Source organism: Vespa mandarinia, chromosome 7 (assembly GCF_050613455.1).
Source record: "Vespa mandarinia isolate Hongniang chromosome 7, ASM5061345v1, whole genome shotgun sequence".
Lineage (NCBI taxonomy): Eukaryota > Metazoa > Arthropoda > Insecta > Hymenoptera > Vespidae > Vespa > Vespa mandarinia.
The window spans coordinates 3,101,715-3,122,385 of NC_140816.1; the positions used below are offsets into that span (position 1 = coordinate 3,101,715).

Below are 20,671 nucleotides of genomic sequence, written 5' to 3' on the forward strand. Positions count from 1 at the left end.
TAAGAAAACGTTTTCCTCTCTTTTTTCTCCCCCTCTTTCTTTCTCCTCTCTCTTTCTTTCTCGTGCGCGCGCTCTCTCTCTCTCTCCTCTCTCTTTCTCTCTATTTCTTTCTCTTTTATTATAATGCTGCATTTTAAGTTTTTCCACTCGGTCGCACGATATTGCCGTTCGTGGCACTTCGCGGTCAGTAGACTCTCGAACGAAAAGAGTTATTCATTTTACGAAATAGAATACTATATTCAATATAGACGTGTGCATTGTTAAACTGAGATAACCTTCGGGATGTACATTTAACTGGACGCCCAGCTCATCAACAAAGTCGTTGTCGTCATTACCACCACCACCATCGTCTTCGCCACCACTATCTTCATCACCACCACCACTACCACCACTACAAGTATTTGTAGCGGGAGCACTAAACCCACCACCATTGGTATCGTTACCGCTACCGTTGAGTTCTCCTTTGGATACGAGGTGGGTACGAAGTAACGTTTTACCAATGGTCCAGACAGTTTCATTTAATCACTTCGTCGTGTAAATTGTAGATCATCAATTGTCGCGCGTGAATCTTAGATCGTGCACGTCGTGTTCGTTTAGAAGAAAAAGAGAGTAGAGGTATTAGATAAAAAAAAAGAAGAGAAGAAGAGAAAGAAATTACGTTTATATATAACGGTCGAAAACGCAATAGAACGTTCAATTTCTTTCACCATACCGACGAATCTCGAGAGCCGGTTCTGTTTCTTTTTTTCTTTCTTTCATTTCTTTTTCATTTTCTTTTTTTAACTTTTGTTCTCCCTCTTCTTTTGTTTTTCTTTTATTCTTCTTTCTTCCAGTTTATCAGAGCGTTTCATTCACAATTGTCGTCAGTATCCGTTTAGAGATCGATCGCTGCGGTGACTTTAACGCTTGGAACGAAAGCTTCCTAGTAAGCTCACGTTTTCTTTTTATAGTGTTCGAGCCGATAAAGATAAAAGAATTCGAACGGTGTACGTAACGGTGATATCTAGGGAGAAAGGAATTACACGTCGTTTGTCTCGCCGGAAATTTACATCGAAGAAAATCTTGGAGAGGATCGCGGAAAAGTTGTCGAAAGGAACGCGACGAACCGTTTGGTCATCGGTGATCCAGGAGAGAAACTTCGTTCTCTCGCTTTCTTCTTCTTTTTCTATTTATCTCTTACTCTCTCGCTCTACGACCACGACCCACCCTATTTTCACTCCGGCTTCTTGTGTATTACATAAAGAGGCACATTTTATTGGCCAGTTAACGAACCCGCGACCGAGTGCTTACTTAAGTGCGTGTGTGTATGTCCGCGCGAGTGCTCGCGCTTTCAAACCCACACTTTTCGGAGACGACAAAAGAGCGAGAAAGAAGAACTACTAAGAAACGGAGAAGTCTTTCGTAAGTAAATATATTTTGCTGATTCAAAATTAAAAAAAAAAATATGAAACGCTTGGTCGATATTATTATCCAATATGAAAATGTTATTTTTTAATTTCTTTTTTCTTTTGAAAATCTGTTCAAATATCGATGCCATTCTAATTCTATTTCTTTTCATCAATCGGTATTGTCAAGATCGCATCAAGTGATACGAGTCAATTATTCATAGCTCGGATGTGCTTACACGGCAATGTTTTTCAAGATATATAGAAAATCTTAGAAATTTCATTCATAGATATTTTTTTTATATTTTCAAAGTTGATTTACGTGCCTAATTTTCTTTTATTTCGGAGATGAATTAAAGAAAGAAAAATAATTTAACGAAATGGCTCGTATACGTAAGAAGGGAAACAAATAGAAGAAATCTCTTCTCCCATTAAGAATAAAAATATTACAGAATACCGAGCCTTGTAAGCATGATCGAGAATACTTACGAAACGTATCTGCTTTCTAAAAAAAGAATATCTCGAGCTATACCTTGTACATATCTGATCTTAGATATATTTACTTATAAAATATCGTTAGAATATTATCGATTATACATAGTAATAGTTTCAAATAGAGCAATAGTTAAAGATTCAATATAAAATAACGTTTTCGCAATACGATGAAGTATGAAAAGGTGTTCTGAAGTGCCACGTGGATAAGCTTCAATGAACATGATGAATCGTGTATACGTATTTCATTCTCATATTATATATAATGCATTTTCACGGTAAAGTGGTAGTTCAGTTGAAATGTCAGTCATTTCTAAGATCTCGATCAACGCAGATCTTGTTAAGATCTTTTTCTCTCTCTTTCCGTCTCACTCTTTTTTTCTTTGTTTTTCTTTCAAATTCCATAATTATGACAAGAATTCGACTTATTTCAAGTTTGACGTTACGAAATTCATGTATTTTATTTATTATATTGCTCTGTGTTTTTATTTTCAATTGTTTATTTACATAATGTGCGGAATTCGTACTTTCTTTGACACAACGTAATATTACGATTACGATCGCTTCATTAAACGAGAGAGTTTTTTACGATTATACGGCTGTTTATATGTTACATCATGAAAAAATGGCGTTGTAACTTATTTCGAGATTGTTACTTTTTTACAAAAAGAAGATTGTGTTTATTATCCTTGGTGTTTATTAATCTTATAATTGTGATTATTATCTCTGGCAGTCGGTTATATCCTACAATTATCTAATTGTAAGTGTTCACTACCGTACATTAATCGCACATTTGTAACTTTTTAAACGTATTATCAACGAACAAAAGCAGATAGATCTGTATCTCGTCGAAAAAAAAGAAAAAAAAAAAAAAGAAAAATGACTTCTTAAAAAGAAAAATAAATATTTAATTTCAAAAGAAAAAATAACATGTTATTTCTAAACAATGATTTCTACAGTAAATAAATAGAGGTAGCGAATATCTTTATGATATTCCTTATTTTAACTGATTTCACTTCCTTTTGAAATGTTGAAAGATCGTGAAAGCTTGATCTAGTTTAGGCACTCAATGTAACAGTAGACGGAAGTATGTACATTTCATACATGTTTCTATTTCTACTACCATACCTAAATGGAAAGTCAACGATTATTGATCATTCTCCGTTATTTTTCTATTCTGCGTATAACATGTTTACATTTAATTATTTTTCAAGTTCGTTACTTTATTTAAAACTTTTATAAAGATTTATATCACGGAAAAAGAAAGAATTTCTTTCATTTTTTATCTTATAATTAGAAAAACGTATCTTTAACGTGCAATATTTTATTTCAAATAAAATATGTACATATTTTATTATCGATAATTAGTGAGTCTGACATAGAGGATTTTTAAAATAAAAATATAGATTTGACGAGCGAATACTGTTAAAATAATTTAGACTCTTCGAATTCATGATGATTATTCATATGCGTACTCATAAGAATAACTGTTTAATTTATACATAAAAAAAGATTGAGAGAATGAATTTTTAAATTAGGATATCTCATAACGGATTTTTGAAGAACTTTGAAGATCACAAAATAATTCTCGAATAATGAAAAATTATGATTGAAATTAAGGATCATAATTTAGTGTTATGTGTATTATATTCATGAAACATCATTTCATATAAATTATATGATATATAATTATAAATATCTAAATATTACGTAAGTTTAAAGTAATTAATCAAAAAACAACAGGAAATATCATTTCCGGATGTTTTGTAGATGAGTACAAAAAAGAGTACATTATATTTCGAAACCGAAATTAAATATATTATAAAAATCATGCTTTGGAAACTTTTAGTGTAAACATTATCAGTCGTAAGGAAATATTTCAAAATATTCACTCTTGAGCAATATTTAATAATCTTTTCTCTGTCTTTGTATTTAAGTCGGAACATGTATAAAATGACGAGTTTGAATAAATCATCTCTTTAATATTTATTGTTACTTGAGATTTTACATTCTTTTTTTCTATTATATTTTCTATTATAATTTAAATATATATACATATATATATACATATACATATTTATTTTAATAAATATATATATATATATATATAAAATTATCATTACGATATTATCGTTTACATATTAAATGCATGTCATTGTTCGTTTAATGATAAGATATACGATAATTATTATTTGTCGAAAGACGCATTTCGTTAATAGGGGAACAACAAGCGATGTATCATTTACAATGATAAACATCGTTGGGAAATAATATTTTTATTGTGCAATAATATTTCAATCATTATCGAAGATTAAATGGTCACCTCGAATTCACAGTCATGATTACAAATAATTTTGCAAATAATAAATTTTCTTTTGCCAATAATATGTTTATACTCATTGTTAAATTGGCCAGATCGAATTCAGACCGAAGAAATGATTCAATGGGCAATTTCAACATCAAGATTTTTGCTCGGAATATATGAATTTTAATAGACGTTGGTAGGTAAAACACAATCCCTATAAAATGAATTCAGGATCGATAGTTTTTATAATTTTTTAACAATCATACAAGAACGTATAGAACTATAATGATATAGGATGTTAGATAATAATACTTGTTGTCGTGGTACGTCAATTCGGCGACCGTCCTCTAGATGATTTCTTGTCTCCAACGATAGGGTAATTGTACATTGCGATTCGTGGTAAAGACAGGCCAAGCCTGAAGATAAAAAAATCTTTGTGTGCCTATTATATTTCATTTTCTTGGTTATTTTACTTAAATAACAATACATATATTTTATCTAAATAGTTAGTTCATTGTATAAAATAATAGATACGTCAAATATTGCCAAGTCCAAGATCTTTTTTCGAACATTCATGCGTTCTTTCCTTGATGAAAAATAACATCCAAGAATTGATAGATCGAACATTCTTCGATCGATGACATTGACGTCTTATCTGACCCCTTTCACTTTCCTTTACATTATCTTCTCTTATAAACCTTCGAGATTGCGAAAAATGGATAGAGGAAGCGGAAAATATCAAGTTGTTTTTCTTTTTTTCTTCTTTACCGATGATAAGGTTATGTCCTTGTTAATCTAATAGCTCTTATTATATATGCAGTGAACTACACGTTTGTATCATTGCTTATATCAGCTAATTGTTAGATGTCATGAAGGAGATAGAAGAAACAGTTTTTGTTAACATAAATAAATATGACATACGAAAGGGAAATGAAATTTGAATAATTCAATCTATGCGATGCATTAATGCGAGATAATAAAAATGCATAAGTATGTATAAAAAAATATGCAGAGAAAAATCCTCCATATTGGTCTCGATAATCTTCCGTCTAACTTTTTATATTATCGAATATGTAAATTATTGTTTATATTAAATCAATCATTATCTAATAAAAAGAAAACTTATTATTGACATTGGTGTTAGAACGATTTTATTCAATGATTTTCTTTAATAAGATTCATAGAACTTTTTACTGATAGAACTTAAAGTTAATTAATTTATAATAAATCATCCAAAATTAACAAGACATCATGCATTAGAATATCAATCTCTGTATATTAAGATCATGTTTCTTCTGCTAAATAATAAAACTGTCTTAAATTTAGCATATTGAAATTTTAATAACAAAAAAGCTATTATTTAAGAAAATTTATTTACATTGTGTAAATAATTTTACCCAATAACAATAATTCCTGGTAGAAGTTTTTAAATGAATTCGACGTAGCGAGAGAACATTAACGTTTCTGCGTTCGTTTCATTTGAAACTCTTACCTTCGTTTTTACGAGAGTCTAAATGGTAGTACGAAATCTCATGTAAAATATTTTTTTCCAATGCACGACTCTTTTCAATGAGAGTTGCATTGGCGAAATGCTGATAATTTTCGCGGTGTTCCTTCAATTAATATATCCTGCCATTAACCAGAGCGTAATAAAAACTATTCGTAGTATGTAAGTATGCTCGAGCGATTATGCGTTCCATAAAATAAACGCAAGATCATGTTATCAGTTCAGTAGCTATTCCTTTTTACGGAAATAATTCTCATTTCGTCTCTCTTGTAAAGTGATTTAGATGTCGAAGAATAGAATGCAATGTAAAAGAATACAATATCTCTCATTTCAACGCACATTATGATTTATGAGAAGAATATGATGATTATGTAAATATCTATTTCTTATCGGTTTTTGCATGATAAACTTAAGATGAATATTGTCACTTCTTCAATGAACTTACATTTGTGAGTCAATGTTACATATGATCAGAGACATAACATTTTTTTTTTAAATGAAACAGAGATCATAAGATGACCCTAGTAGGATTTGAATATTCATAGATCTTTGTAGACTGTAGAATGACGGAAGACTTTAAAAACACTTAATTATCTCAACATAGGTAAAAATATATAAGACAGTTTCTCCCATTCATTTGAAATATGTTTATTATCTAAGATAAAAGATATTTATACATCAAATTTATTACTTTTTATCTCATAAACATTTAAATTTACAAGCTAATATATTATTTAGATATTTCATTACTTTTTTTTTCTAATTTCTTAACTGCGATAGATTTGCACAAAATTGTTTTGAATAGAACGATGATGAGTAATCGAAAATAAAGTAAATCCGTATGGCTTCATTTTTCCTCGAAATTGGTGCATCGAAAATAGTAGTAGGCATATGATCGTTCAAGTTTTTTGTTCTTTCTATCAATTGCTTCACATCGCTTTGCTCGACTCGCTCTTAGATATGTAATAATCCATACGTAAAGAACCGTTGCGATATGCCAACTTTCGCCGTAGCGAACGTTTACATTGCATATTGTACATATTGCGGTCTCTCTCTCTCTATAAGCCTATTCCGAATAACCAGTTTCTCCATATGTGTATGATCTTCTTTTTTTATTCCTTCCTTCTTTCTCTCTTAACTTTATCTTTTGTATTTCAGATAAATTTCTGTGGGAGTCAAGGACAAGCAACTGTCGTTTTACCAAGAAAAAAATAAAAAGTACAAGAAGAAAAAGAAAAAGAAAAAGAAAAAGAAAAAGAAAAAGAAAAAGAAAAAGAAGAAGAAGAAGAAGAAGAAGAAGAAGAAGAAGAAGAAGAAGGAGGAGAAGAAAAGAAAAACGGCCGAGAGTGAAAGTTATTTTATTACTCGTTAAAAATTTCGATTCACGGTCAGATCCATGACCTAATGTCGTCTGCAAACGTCCTTTAGATTTATTCTTTTTTTCTCTCAGAGAAGCGTGTGAAAGCACGCAGAGGTCATCGTTGTCTCTTTATAATCATTTGCAAGATTCCAAGTTACTAGAACTGTATACTTCGGTCAATCAGAAAGAAAGAAAACACAAAGGAGTAATATCTGGAGTCTAATTCTAAGACAATTTTTGATTCATCGTCTATCCAAATAACGTGATATTATGAGCTTTTACATCTGTCAGACAAATAATATCCAGAAGTATTCTCTGACATGATGTTGGGAGAAGTAACATGACGACGTGCTTTCTAAACGTAACACATCGTGGATTAGCTGTAACGCGATTTCTAGGTATTGTCCAATAAACAGAGCACAAAGCATCCTATCGTACATCCAATACTTGCATCTACGTGTGAAATATCGACAAATTGTCTTGAATTATTTTTGCCGAGACTTCTTTTTTTCTTGATTCATTGATCCTTCAACAAGTTCTTTTATTTATTCTTTTCTGGAAGGACCAGTTAAGCAAGATTCGAATTAAGTATGAGATTTATAACGTCGTTATTCGGAAATGGTTCGCCTAAGACTATGGGAAGGCAATATATGAAAGTTGGAAGAAATGCACTTCTTGGTATAAAACCTAATCAAAAGGATGGTATCTGTTCGGAGAAAGTACCAACACCATTGTCTATGCTCATTTCAAGAGGGGGCAAGTTAAAACACAGTGAGTAGTATTAATATTAGCTTCACTTTTTCTTTCGTTTGTACATTCCTCATCAATTGGTTTGCTTTTAATAATAAAAACTGTATTATTATCTTTAGTCATAGTACAACATATAAACACTATTCCGAAATACCGGATTATTGGAGATTAAGATCGAGTTTACGCAGATGCATTTTAACGGTAGTCTGCGTGTTAAACGACCCAATTCTATTCAGTAATAGAATTAGTCGTAATCACCGTTGCGAATTATATTTGCCAATCTACTATTATAACCAGTCGAGAGAAAATTTTCATTAATTCTAATGAGAATAGAGAAGTTTAATAGAAATGATTGTAGAATTTTTAAAATCTTCTTTTATGCATAAGTATCAATTAATTATCATATTCATATAAGAAAATTTTAAGAAATTGAACCTTGTTTTGTCGTACGAATAACTCTTCGATTTCTCTCCTTTTCTCTCTCTTTCTCCTTAATTGTTTTCGCGAAATGTACGGTTCCAAGCTATCACGAGTCATGGTAAGATTCTCTAGGGCAAGACTCCTTTTACTCCTAACGGGAGAGTTCGAAACGATAGCCGTTAAGTGTGTTGTCGATAGCAAAGTGTAATCCTAGTGTTGCGTTATAGAGAACACAGTGGGGCAACTTGTCCTCTATCACCTGTTCCACTGGCCTACTGCACCCCGGCCTACTCTTTCCCTCTCTCTCTTTCTTTCTCTCATTCTCTCTTTCTCTCTTGGATCGTTATTTCTACTTAATGCCGTATCATTTATATCGTCTAACATGACCCGATTTCATAGAATTCTTTCAGGAGATATCAAGAACCGGATTCTAATCATCCAAGTACAGGGTGAATCTCGAAACTAGGCCGAACACATGTTTGCATTTATGTTATTAAACAGAAAGATGAGAGTGAATAAAAGGATAATCGTTTCGTTAGAATTTCGCTTCCCTCAAAATGAATAGAACGATCGCGATTTCTATGTTGAAAGTTTATTTTTTCTAGAGAAAATATCTATGCATATGACATGCATTTGAACGTTGCGTGCATCTCAAGAAAAATGCTATAGATATGCATGTGCATGTATATATATACGGTTCTACTTATGGTTCATGCTAACATATAAGATGACACGAAAGAATATTAAAAAGTTCCCGGTAATTATCATTCGTTAGAGTATGCATTTACCAAATATGTACTAACTGAAATCAACAATAACTATTATCATTTATAAAATCAACTAACATTTATTCGGCTTATGTAATGTAATATTATCCTTTGATCCGTTAAGCTATCAACTATATACGGTGTATCATAACCGCGAGCAATTATTGGACCGTTATGACGTGTCTAAACGAAGCGTAACGATTGTCGAGCATCCAATGCATGTTCATAGTTGACACAATACCGGTAGTCCGGGAAAGCTTTAGGGAAGCTTTAACGTAAGCAAATGTTGTAAAAGTTGTAACTACGCCATTCGATGACTCCACGTTCGAAGACATATTGACGATGGCAAAGTTGGTCCGTTGTATCAGATTTGCCGCAATCGTCGACTTTCTAATATGATAGTTACTTGCACCGGCAGCATACATGTGTTTCTTTCGTTAGAATGTATTCTTATAAGAAGCACATGTATTGTAGATATAGGTCATACACTTGAGAGAAGCAGTTAGCTATTTCAATTACAGGGTAGGCGTGAACTTATAGTTTGTAAGTGGAAATATACGGTTCGCTTTCTTCGTTTCGAAATATTATTCCTGTACGAACTTCTTAAGAGAAAGAAAGAGAAATTATAATCTCGATATCGTTCATTGATTCCTAAGAATTTTATCGACGATGAATTTTCGATTTTTACCATGGGACAGTTTACATCATTAGGATCCACGTATATTCTCAAATTATTACAAATTTTCGTGTTATAAAGTATTAGATGGTATGATATGAATTATCTCTTTATCATTCAACTTTCTTGCTTATTTTTGTGACGTCAATTGTTCAGAGAAATCTTAAGTAGGCGTGTATTGTTCTTCGACGACTATCGCAAAACATTTAATTACTTTTTTTTCTGATACCTCTCGTTATAAATCAATAATGCAAATTCTTCCGTATTTCATATCCGTAAAAACTTTTTTCTTCAATTTCTTCTTTTTGTTTCTCCTTTTTTTATTTTTTATTTTAATAGATTATACAAGAAACTGATATTTGTGTATTGTATGTATTTATTCATATTTATTAAATTATCACATAATTCCGCTTCTTTTTGATTGAATATTTAAATATTTAAATTCTTCTGCATGAGGCAAAAATATTATCAATTTCACTGCGTGAGGTAACATTATCTTTAAAAAGAAAAAAAAAATGAATTAATAATTTTCATACATTCACACAAACCGGTGAAAAATTATTTTTCTATTGATAATTTTTTTCTTCTACAATCACTTCCCGTCGAACTTTCCTATCTTACACTTTCCAGTTCTTGTTTTTTATTTGTATTTTACTATAAAGCCTTCACCATCCAAGTTGTTTCCTCATTTAATATTTTAGTTCTATTATAGTACAATTTCTATTTTTTATGTAAATAATACTGAATAATTTTAAGTAATAAAGTTTTTTTTTGTATAATTTTTATCAAACGTTCTTTTTAATTCTTCGTTCTTATTCAATTTTGATATTTCTGTAGTATAAATTATTTCTTTTTTATCCAACAATTAATCTTGTAAATACAAGATCTTGTATACAAATAGACTAGAAGGATCTTGAGTATAGCTATGTAATTTAACTTTGGAATCTTAATTGTATACAATCAACCTATGTTAAGAGTTTTTGTCAACCTTTTGATAATGATTCAATTCGATTTTTTTTTCTTTTTTAATTAAAACAGTATGAAGGAAAACTATTACTTTTCTTGTAACATATCTGATCGAAAGAATATTTCTTAGAATTACGTTGTTTTTTTATTCTTCATGTCGAATGTCAAACGAGTACGTAATGACGGTAGTAGAAGCAAAAAAAAAAAGAGGACGTAGAAGAAGATTCTTTAGAAGAAATATTTGCCACGTTTCTCGATACTTGGACGATTTCATATATTGTACATAATATTAAATTTGTATATTGTACTTAATTTTTTTGTATATTGTACTTAATGTTAAATTTGAAAGACGTATAAGATAAATGAAAACGAAAAAGAATTTCAAAAGTTTTCGTTGAAATGCAGCAATTTCTTTCTCTTTTTTCTTCCTTTTATTTTTTGCTGTTACAAAATTCTTTCTAACGATTCAAAAGATTTTTCCCGAGAATTACAAAACTTTCTGACAAATGATTATTATTCATAAACATATAACCTACACGATATTTCCATGAATAATACAGAAGAGACTTCTCCTTTTTCTTTAGTCAGATATACGCAATCCGATTGGTCATTCGTCAGACATTTTTTGAGATTACTTTCACTGTCTCAGTATTTTCAACATCCGTTTAGAGTAGCCGTAAAACACATTTACATGCGAATATAACGTATATTCTGACGAACTCGACCCTGCCTCGAACTGAAACGTCCTCGTCTCTTGTTATGTGTCGTTAATCTTAGTTAAGTAATCTTCGTTGCTGAGTTAATAGCCGATCGAAATGTTTGAAGCTTAGACGAAATAAAAAACATTTCGAGTTCGAATTTTGACAAAGAATTTATGAAGAATTAAGTCGATTAATTCCGCCAAATAAAAAAAGATTGTCTTACTTTAGCATTTCGTAAAACGAATAGTAGGTAATAGTACGGATAATACCTATGCCCTATGTGGTAATTTTTCACACATATATGTAAGTATGAACGTACATATATGAGCGTTTTATATGGACATATATATAAAATACATTTCGTAATGCAGTTTCTTTTCTTTTTATTTTCTTTCAATTTCAGGTTTATATTTCAATAAGATATATCGTTTGATTCTTTTTTACTCTCAATTTTCGAAATAAGGCTCAGCCGAGTTATGATAAGTCAGTTTAAATATTGTCAACTTTTCGTATATTTTCGTGTGAAACGTATTAAGTTCTAAAATCGTTTTAGTGAAAGTTTACAATCATGCGCAACTTTACGATCATTCGTGACATTACAAATAAGCATAATACCGACTATAAATCTCGTAAACGGTTAACTCACGGTGATTATGATCGATATACTATGCAAGGGTGTTGTTTTTCTTTTATCTTTTTGTTTTATAAATTTTAAAATAATATATCTTCTTTCTTTATAAATATGTATGTACTTATTTATATATTTACTTCTTCTTGGAAATTAATGTTAATGTGACAGCATGGTTTTTTTATCTTATTAACATATTATTTTTTAGATTTCTAAGGTATGAAAAAGATGTATCGTGGATTTTTATAATTTGATACGTGAATTAGCCTAGAAGTAAAATTAAATAATTATATTTCGGAGGAATATATGGAAGTTTACAGAAGTTATTATACGATACGTCGTAATATATCCTTATAATGTGACATATCGATTATAATGAAGGTAAAATTATTTCTATGTATCATCGCATCATTTAATAACTCAAATAGAGCTTTGATCTATTCGATCAAATTTATTACACATTTCAAAATATTTATTAGACAGTTCAAAATATTTAAATATTTCTAAATATTTATTAAACTGTTCAAAATATCTAAATATTTCAAAAAATGTAGACAGTTCAAATATATCTAATCTAATAAATAGTTAATACATCGTAATAAATAGCTTAAGTAGGAATTGAAACTTGTTGAGAAACCGCAAAGAGATTTAATGTAATTCAAAAATAAGTTCGATACTTTCAACTTTTAGTCTTGCTAAACTGGTTTTCACTTACTAGATTAAATTTTATATAGTTATGTAAATAAGCTTTTCGCTTTTTCAAGTAAATTCATGCATGAGTAAATACTTCGTATTATGGTTCGATAGACCTTAAAACGTACCTACAGAATATTATTATTTATTAGCAAGAAAATTGTGCAATATTGTTCCAGATGATATTAAATCGTGATCCATTTTCGATCTTGTAATAAAAAAAAAGGAGAAAAAAGTAAAAGAACAGGGCCAAGTGTGCTCGTCGATTAACTTAAAGCGCCGTAAAACTTTCACATATTTTATAAGTATCGTTTAATCGATTGTTGTATTGACGTCTTGGATCTTGGAAATTTACTCTCGACCTTCACTAATAAATGAAAGTTTCTTTGATAGAAAAATTTTAAAGAATATTGTTCCTTCTATAAATTGATATTTGACAAAAAATTTATATTTTATAGTGTTTGCATTTATTAGCTATTCATGGCTTTTCCATCAAACATTTTCTGTCTTGCAATTTAATGCCGTACCAGTAACAATATAATGCAGATATTCAAATGACAACCTTGTATCTTACTGAATGATCCTGGTAGTTAAATATTTTTTGCTTATCTTTTCTGATAATAAAAAAGTTATAAAGACGTCTTTCTTATCCTTGTGTCTGGTTTTGAAGAAAGAAAAGAATCGAAAGAAACTGGTTATTGGTATTTATTTTTTATTTTCAATACTTATAAATGCTTCAGGGATGATTTTTGAAGATATTGCTCTTAACAAGATAATGGAGTTACGATCGAAGGCCAGATACTGTTTTATGTTCTTCGAATTGTAATAAATTGGATCTGTATTTTTTGTTGTGTTTATCTTATTTTCTCATATTTTTTCCCAGAAATGTTCATGTTGTCCTTGCACTTAATGAAAGTCGAAGAAACACTATAATATAAACGATTGTTGTTCCATTCGGATTAAATCGATTATTGAAGTTTTAAATTATTTTTATTTTTTCAATGACTCGTTTTTATTATGTAGATTTCTTTTGTAAATAAATAACGTCGTTAATAACAAAAAAAAAAAACAATTTTAGTGTTATTTCAATCGAAAAAAAATATGAATGATCTTAATGATGAAATGAGTAATATGATATATTATATCCTGTCGTGAAAATTAACAATACCTTACGGCACTATTTAATCTAAATCAATCAAGTTTTGTATATTTTAAGCTGACATCACGATTTTTATGATCACTATAAAGACATGAGTAATGATAATAATAATATTTAACCTTTATCAATAATATTGACAGCACGTTATTTAATGGCGAGTTTAATTTAAATTCTCGTTCTCGCTTCGATTAAAGATGAAGCAGAGTAGAATTTTCATTGGAATTATCTACAGTTATATAAAAAAGATATAGGAAAAATTAAAAGGAAGATACAAGGATATCTTGTATTTTCCATTAGCATAAGTTTTTTATTTCGAGGAAAACAATCAGAAAAAAATTCATATCGATAAATGAATAAGAGAAGGGTTTTTATCAAAACGCGTTTTTTTGTTCTATTCAATGTCATCGAAAAATTAAATAAATTGTCTAATAGTAAATAATTGCGAATGTAACTCGAAATATCAAATATTGTTAGAAAAATTTTTTATATCATTGAAATTCGTTTATCTTCTGGGAAGGGGGGAGATGATTTAGAAATCAAATTTTAAAATAGTTGTTTACTATTTTTTGAAAGAAATATCGCTTCATTATATAATTGTATTCATTATGTAATTTATACCATTCGATGATTAACAAATATTCAAATCAACTAGAGTAAGAAATAGGAAAACTTTCTCTGCGATGCTCATAATTCGTTTTATGCTATTATGCAAAAATTACATTTGCGATGATGAATGTATCATACATTTTTTTATTTAATAATCAATCTAGTTTTTCGAAATTTTTATCGTTCTTGCTCTCCTTTTTTTGTTCCTTTTGATCATAAATTAAGAAATGAGATCAATATCGAAAAGCAGTAAAGGTTGTTAATGACCTATTTCAGACTGGTTACTCAATTATAGAGTTACTCAAATATATTCGAGATATATATCTCGAAGAATTGATACATATAAAGTATATGTAAAGTTCATTGAATTATGAATTCGTTGAATTACTTATAGGCTGTATCGTTGATTTCGAAACGAAACTTTTAATTCATTCATAAAAAAGAACGATAGGTAGTTTTTTGTTGAAAGATCAATTCATTTTATTTTATTTGTAAGAAAATACAGCTAATAGTGATATTTGTAAAAAATTTTATTATTCTATCTGTTTATCTTCTTGAAAAATATAAAGATCATTTTGTATTGATGCTAAAGTCAGAGATGCTACAGTAATTCGTACGTTTTTGTACACAAATATATTTTTAAGAGACAATTTATTCTTCAATAACATTTCAAGTTTGTCATAAAATTTACGAATAATCAAATCAATTCCAATCTAATAATGAAAAAGTATTAGATAAATGATTTGACCACTGAACATGACTCAAGATCAATTATTCGATCTTACGTGTTTGAAATGCAATGAACAAGGGTTAGTTATCAAATACAGCTAATGGATATTTTCGTGATTGTGCAAGTTTCATACTAAATTACATTAGAGGGCTTATACGATGACATAATGCCAGGGTCGCTCTTTACTTCGTTGACAGATGTCCGAGGTCTTTCAACTTTCTTTTCATCGTCGACGTATTCTATAGTCGTCTATGTGTCTACGTCTGTGTTTGATTTTCTTTACATATTGTTATCATAGATCACTAAGAAAGATACGCACTTTCTTACATATTTTAATGTTAGTTAAGTCACATATTCATTTATAGAAATCTACACATATGGCTTTCAGGAAATGCAGGTTTAATTGACTTATCGGGTAATATCGCCTATTACGAAATGCGGAATTTCAGAGTACGACTAGCACCTTACATGGTAATTGTTCATTCCTTCAAAAGACGCGGCAGATTTCACTGTTAATTAAAATGATGCATCTATATTCTCACGAATTATTTTTATTTCGTATAATTTAATTTTTTTCTTTTATGTTTATGGCAGCAAAACGATTAATTTTTATTTGTACGTGATGTACGTCATGTATTTGATGTACATGAATCATTTCCTTCTTGCATTTATAACATAACATATTATTTACAATATTAAAAATGAAATTAAACCAGTATGTGCAATTTCGGTTCGGTAAAATTTTCTTTCTTTCGTGCTCGCGACTACATGTTTTATTCCTTTGGTTTATTTCTGAAAGGAAACGAGAATTGTTATTTGAAAAAAAAACAAAACTACAACTTAAATACCTAGAAGAAGATTGCAAAAATATATCTTTTGATATATATATAGGAATATAGTATAGATAAATAATGATTAAAAGTGTTAAAAAAATTATTAAATATCACACAATTACATACATTTTTATCTTACTAAGAATTAATTATCTTTCATTAGTATAAATGATTGCAAAATTATATAAAGTTAGTTTGTAAATGTTATGCTATTTTTAAAAAGATACATCATGTTCTTAAATTAAAGTGGATGATATGAGTAGTATACATAAATTATTTTTTCAATAATTTTTTGCGTAATTTTTTTTGTTATATAATATATTAACCAAGATTAAAGGACTTTGGAATATCAAATAAAATTTTTTTAAATATCAAATAAAAGTATAATAAACGCATCTATTTTAAGGCTTTTTTAGCATTTGAATACTTTTTTCTACTATTTTATATTTTTGTTTTTTTGTTGTCTTTTTAGGTAGAATAGCAGCAATTTGTTTTGGCCTACTTGCCCTTATCATCGGCATCGTTCTTAGCAGTATACCATGGGTAGATTACATTATTTTGAAGGCAAGTTATTTATGTTATTATTTTACACAATTGTAGCTGCCTATTAAAAATATGAAAACCAGCCATTTTTATTAATTTAACATAATAACATAATTTTCCATCATTAGGCGTTTTGAAATTATTATTTTATTGATATAGACGTAATCTATATTATATCTAAATAATAAAAAAAATTGAAATTATTATTTTATTGATATAGACGTTTTATTTTAAATGAATTATTATTTTTTCTTTCTATAAATATACTCGTTAATACCGACAAACGGATGCAAGTGGTGTTTCAATGTTTCAATAATAATCTAGTTCCGTTCGACCTTTCTATAGCTCATTAATGGATACATAACGAGCAGTTCTCGTATATAACAAATATACAGCGTAAAAGTACATGCAAGTGTAATTGTCCTCATTGTAGTAATACTTTTGCTATCGCCGTCTGTGAAATATTATTATACTTCGATAAATGTTTTGAAATTTCTCGCTTAATTATAGAGATATATAATTTGTCATTTTAATATAGTTTTTCTTTTCAGCAATTACGTTTATGGAATGGCTCGCTCTCCTTTCAATATTGGCAAAAACCTGGAGTTGTTCGATTGACCAAAGTCTACATATTTAATATGACCAATACCGAAGGCTTTTTACAATTCAATGAAAAGCCGAAACTTCAAGAAATCGGTCCTTTTGTTTATAGGTGATTATTTGAAAGCCGAGAAAATGTCTACAAAGTGAAGAAAATCGATTTTAAATTCGTTCATGATTTACAGGGAAGATATGGAAAAAGTCAACATAGTTTTTCACAATAATGGTACTGTGACTTATCAACATAAGAAAATTCTAAATTTTGTTCCTGAAATGTCCAGAGATGGAGAGGTCAAAGTAATGGTTCCTAATATTCCACTACTTGTAAGTTAGAAGCATGATCAAATTTGATCATTTTTCATAAATTTCTTATAAAACATGATTCATGATCGTCAGATGAAGAATGGGTCATTATATTACGGGAAAGCAATTATCACAATGCGGTACTTCATCACAAGAAATCATTACAATTTGGTCGTTACGAAATTTAATCGAAATGAATTATATGATTTTTATTCTTTTTCTTTTTTTTCCCTTTTTTTTTTCTTTTTTACAAGTTTTTCTTTCATCCATTTATCATTTATGAATTTCGTACATTTTTACAAAGATTATCATTTGTGGTTATACTTGCGGTTTCTCTAAAATCGATTTCAACAGAAACATTAAGAACGTTTTTACGTGAGGTTACGTTAAATTTCAGACACTTTCGACGCAAAGCAAGAGTCTACCTCGATTTATCACGATCGGTTTATCGATGTTTCTAAGTGGAATGCAAATGAAACCATTTATTCCTCTTACTGTTCAAGAACTTGTATTTGGTTACGATGATCCACTCGTTAGTATAGCGCATCGATTTTTTCCGATAAGTCGGCGTCCTATGAGTAAAATAGGAATTCTAAACGGCGTAAGTTATTATACTATTTTTATTGTTATATTATATTTATATATATATATATATAGACTATTTTAAATTAATATTTCTTTTTTGTAAATTAATATTTCTATTGCAGAGAAACGGTACGTTAACTGAGGTATCGACAATATATACCGGACACACAGATATGAAAGTATTTGGTCTTATAAATCGATTAAATGGATTGGATCATCTACCTTATTGGCCAGAAGCACCATGCAATTCTATCATAGCTTCCGAAGGTAAATTAGTTATGAAGAATACAGATATATTTCTCTCTTCTGTTCATTAATTTTTTGCCAAAAAATACGGAAACAAGTTTTAAACTGACATGTTCAATATAAAATAAAAAAAAAAGAAAACAAGAAAATAACGAATTTCTTACTGAAAGGATTTTTACATTTGAAAAAAAAAGGTTCGTTCTTTCCTCCACGAGATAAAACTGGATCGGATATCGTTCATATTTGGGACAAAGATCTCTGCCGTGTTTTACCATTGCAATATCGTGGACCAGTAAAAAATAGTTCCATAAAAGCAGATTTATATACGCCACCGGAAATGGTTTTCGGACTGCCTGATGATAATAATCCAGAAAATAAATGCTTCTGCTCGGATGATTTTTCTACTTGTCCAAAAAAAGGATTACAAAATATCAGTCCTTGCCAATACAGTAAGTTTATTTTCATGGAACAATCGATTGTTATGCGTTATCCTCTTTTTAATCGAATGGATTAATAATGTGCTTTTCTTTTTGCAGCTGCACCAGTCTACATATCTTTTCCACATTTCTATCAAGCTGATACGGAACTTTTAGACGCTGTTCTAGGATTAAAACCAGTCCCGGAATTACACGAAACTTATTTTAAAATACAACCGGTAAATATATGATAAAAAGAAAAAAAGAATGTTTTCTTTTTCTTAAGGATTTATTTTTACTGGAAAAGAATACGATGAAGAAAGTTTGAAAAGACGTTCGTGATATCTTTATTATTATGTTAAATTTTCGTTTCAGAAACTCGGTGTACCTATAGAAGGAAAAGTTCGAGTACAGATAAATCTAAAGGTAGAACGACAGCCGAATATCGGTGTGGTCGCGAATTTTCCTGATATAGTGTTTCCTATAATGTGGCTCGAAGAAGGTATCGAAGAATTGACGCCATCGATCAGAAGATGGGTTTATTTGGCTACAACATTCGCGGACATTGCAGTACCATGTGTCAGTTACGGGTTGATTCTAGTCGGTTTGATTACTATAATCGTGGTATTCGTTAAGGCTTACAACAACGTGGTGTTTACACACGAAGCAATAGAGTTAGGAAAGAGGACTATTAGAAGAGGATCGTCCTTCTTAGTAAATCAACAGCATCGGTTACTCGTTAATAAAGACTCCAATTATGTTTTATTAAGTAACGATATCGAAGAGATATCTACTGATGTAGTTGTATGATCGAAACTTTTAGATAAAGAACGAAACGAAACGAAACAATAAGGAATGAAACGGAATGATATGAAAGAAGAAAATAATAAATAATACCAATGACATTAATATTAGATGATAAGACATTATTCCATAAGACGAAACTACCATACGTTCGATATGTCACACCAAAGTTTCGTAAAGATTTGTCGAGGAACTAATAAAACGAACGGTTAAGTGTGCTATAAATGTGATAACACGCAACGCGTTCATTACTTTCTTTGTTCAATAAAGGTTTAAAAGTACAGGTCGCGAGAAACGTCCCGAAAAGATCGTTTCATTTTTGTTATGTCTGTGATGCCGTCCCTTTATTTATAATCCTCAAAATAAAAGCTAACGTGATTTAGGCCGCATCAAATTGGTCGACGATCGAAACGAACTTGTCTTTTCTCTTATTTCATTAATTAAATTATTATGTTTCTCTTCGTTGACCAGTTGAGATGCTCTCGGTTAAAATCTAGTGCAATATTAGAATCATATATTTTAATATATTTTCTATCAATGACTACCAAATTCTAATGTCGAACAAATATATATACATATATTGATGTACTCTTATTAAAAGATATAACAATTACTGAAATATTTCGAAATATATGCGACGTTTTTAGATTAGCTAAGCTGATCTAGCTATTTATAGGGATTAAAGAAAGGTTCTAATAGCATTAACGAATAAAATAATATTTCTATTAACATCATCGTATAATTTTGATAACGATGATATTTTTTATTCTTTTTTACTTCGATAATGTTATAATTAGTTATAAAAAAAGGGTGGTGTTTTGTGAGAATTAATTGCGTATGTGAATATTCGAATAATATTCTTTAATATTACAATTCGTATTTAGAATTGTTCGTTAAATACAGTAATTTGTTAATGTATTAGAATAATAATTCGAAGATATTCGATTATTTAATTTACAACTTCTTATCAGTATTCACTGATTTTTTATTCTATTTAGATTAACTAAATTAATTAAATTAATAAAAATTTTTGCTTGGATTTTATTTCGAATTTTTGTGGAGTCATGAAGAATTTAATACATATTGTATTAATTGATTATAAATATATTTTGTTCAAAAATAAATAACAACATTTTATTTTGAACTATAACATCAATATAATTTATTCACCAATTTCATATTATCAGGTCAGTCCA

General features: G+C 29.4%; 1 protein-coding gene across 2 annotated transcripts; it reads left to right on the plus strand.

Moving 5' to 3' along the window:
- The first annotated feature begins 365 nt into the window (after nucleotides 1-365).
- On the plus strand, nucleotides 366-20,421 carry dsb (scavenger receptor class B member debris buster). 2 transcript variants are annotated; one of them, XM_035863307.2, is made up of 11 exons: nucleotides 366-474; nucleotides 951-1,401; nucleotides 6,848-7,820; nucleotides 16,451-16,542; nucleotides 17,073-17,233; nucleotides 17,307-17,445; nucleotides 17,822-18,025; nucleotides 18,132-18,276; nucleotides 18,450-18,704; nucleotides 18,792-18,910; nucleotides 19,047-20,421. In XM_035863307.2, exons 3-11 carry the CDS (start codon nucleotides 7,640-7,642, stop codon nucleotides 19,479-19,481), a joined length of 1,731 nt encoding a protein of 576 aa, XP_035719200.1. In that variant the 5' UTR covers nucleotides 366-474; nucleotides 951-1,401; nucleotides 6,848-7,639; the 3' UTR covers nucleotides 19,482-20,421. The 2 variants fall into 2 exon arrangements, with proteins under 2 accessions (XP_035719200.1, XP_035719198.1); XM_035863305.2 differs by having other exon boundaries at nucleotides 417-1,401; nucleotides 6,848-7,447; nucleotides 7,612-7,820.
- The last annotated feature ends 250 nt before the right edge of the window (nucleotides 20,422-20,671 follow it).

Bases quoted from the DNA above. Each gene is read 5' to 3' on its own strand.
- dsb (XM_035863307.2), top strand. From the start codon at position 7,640: ATGAGATTTATAACGTCGTTATTCGGAAATGGTTCGCCTAAGACTATG. The intron at 7,821-16,450 runs GTGAGTAGTATT...TTGTCTTTTTAG, and splicing joins AGGGGGCAAGTTAAAACACA to GTAGAATAGCAGCAATTTGT. The intron at 18,911-19,046 runs GTAAATATATGA...TTTTCGTTTCAG, and splicing joins CTTATTTTAAAATACAACCG to AAACTCGGTGTACCTATAGA.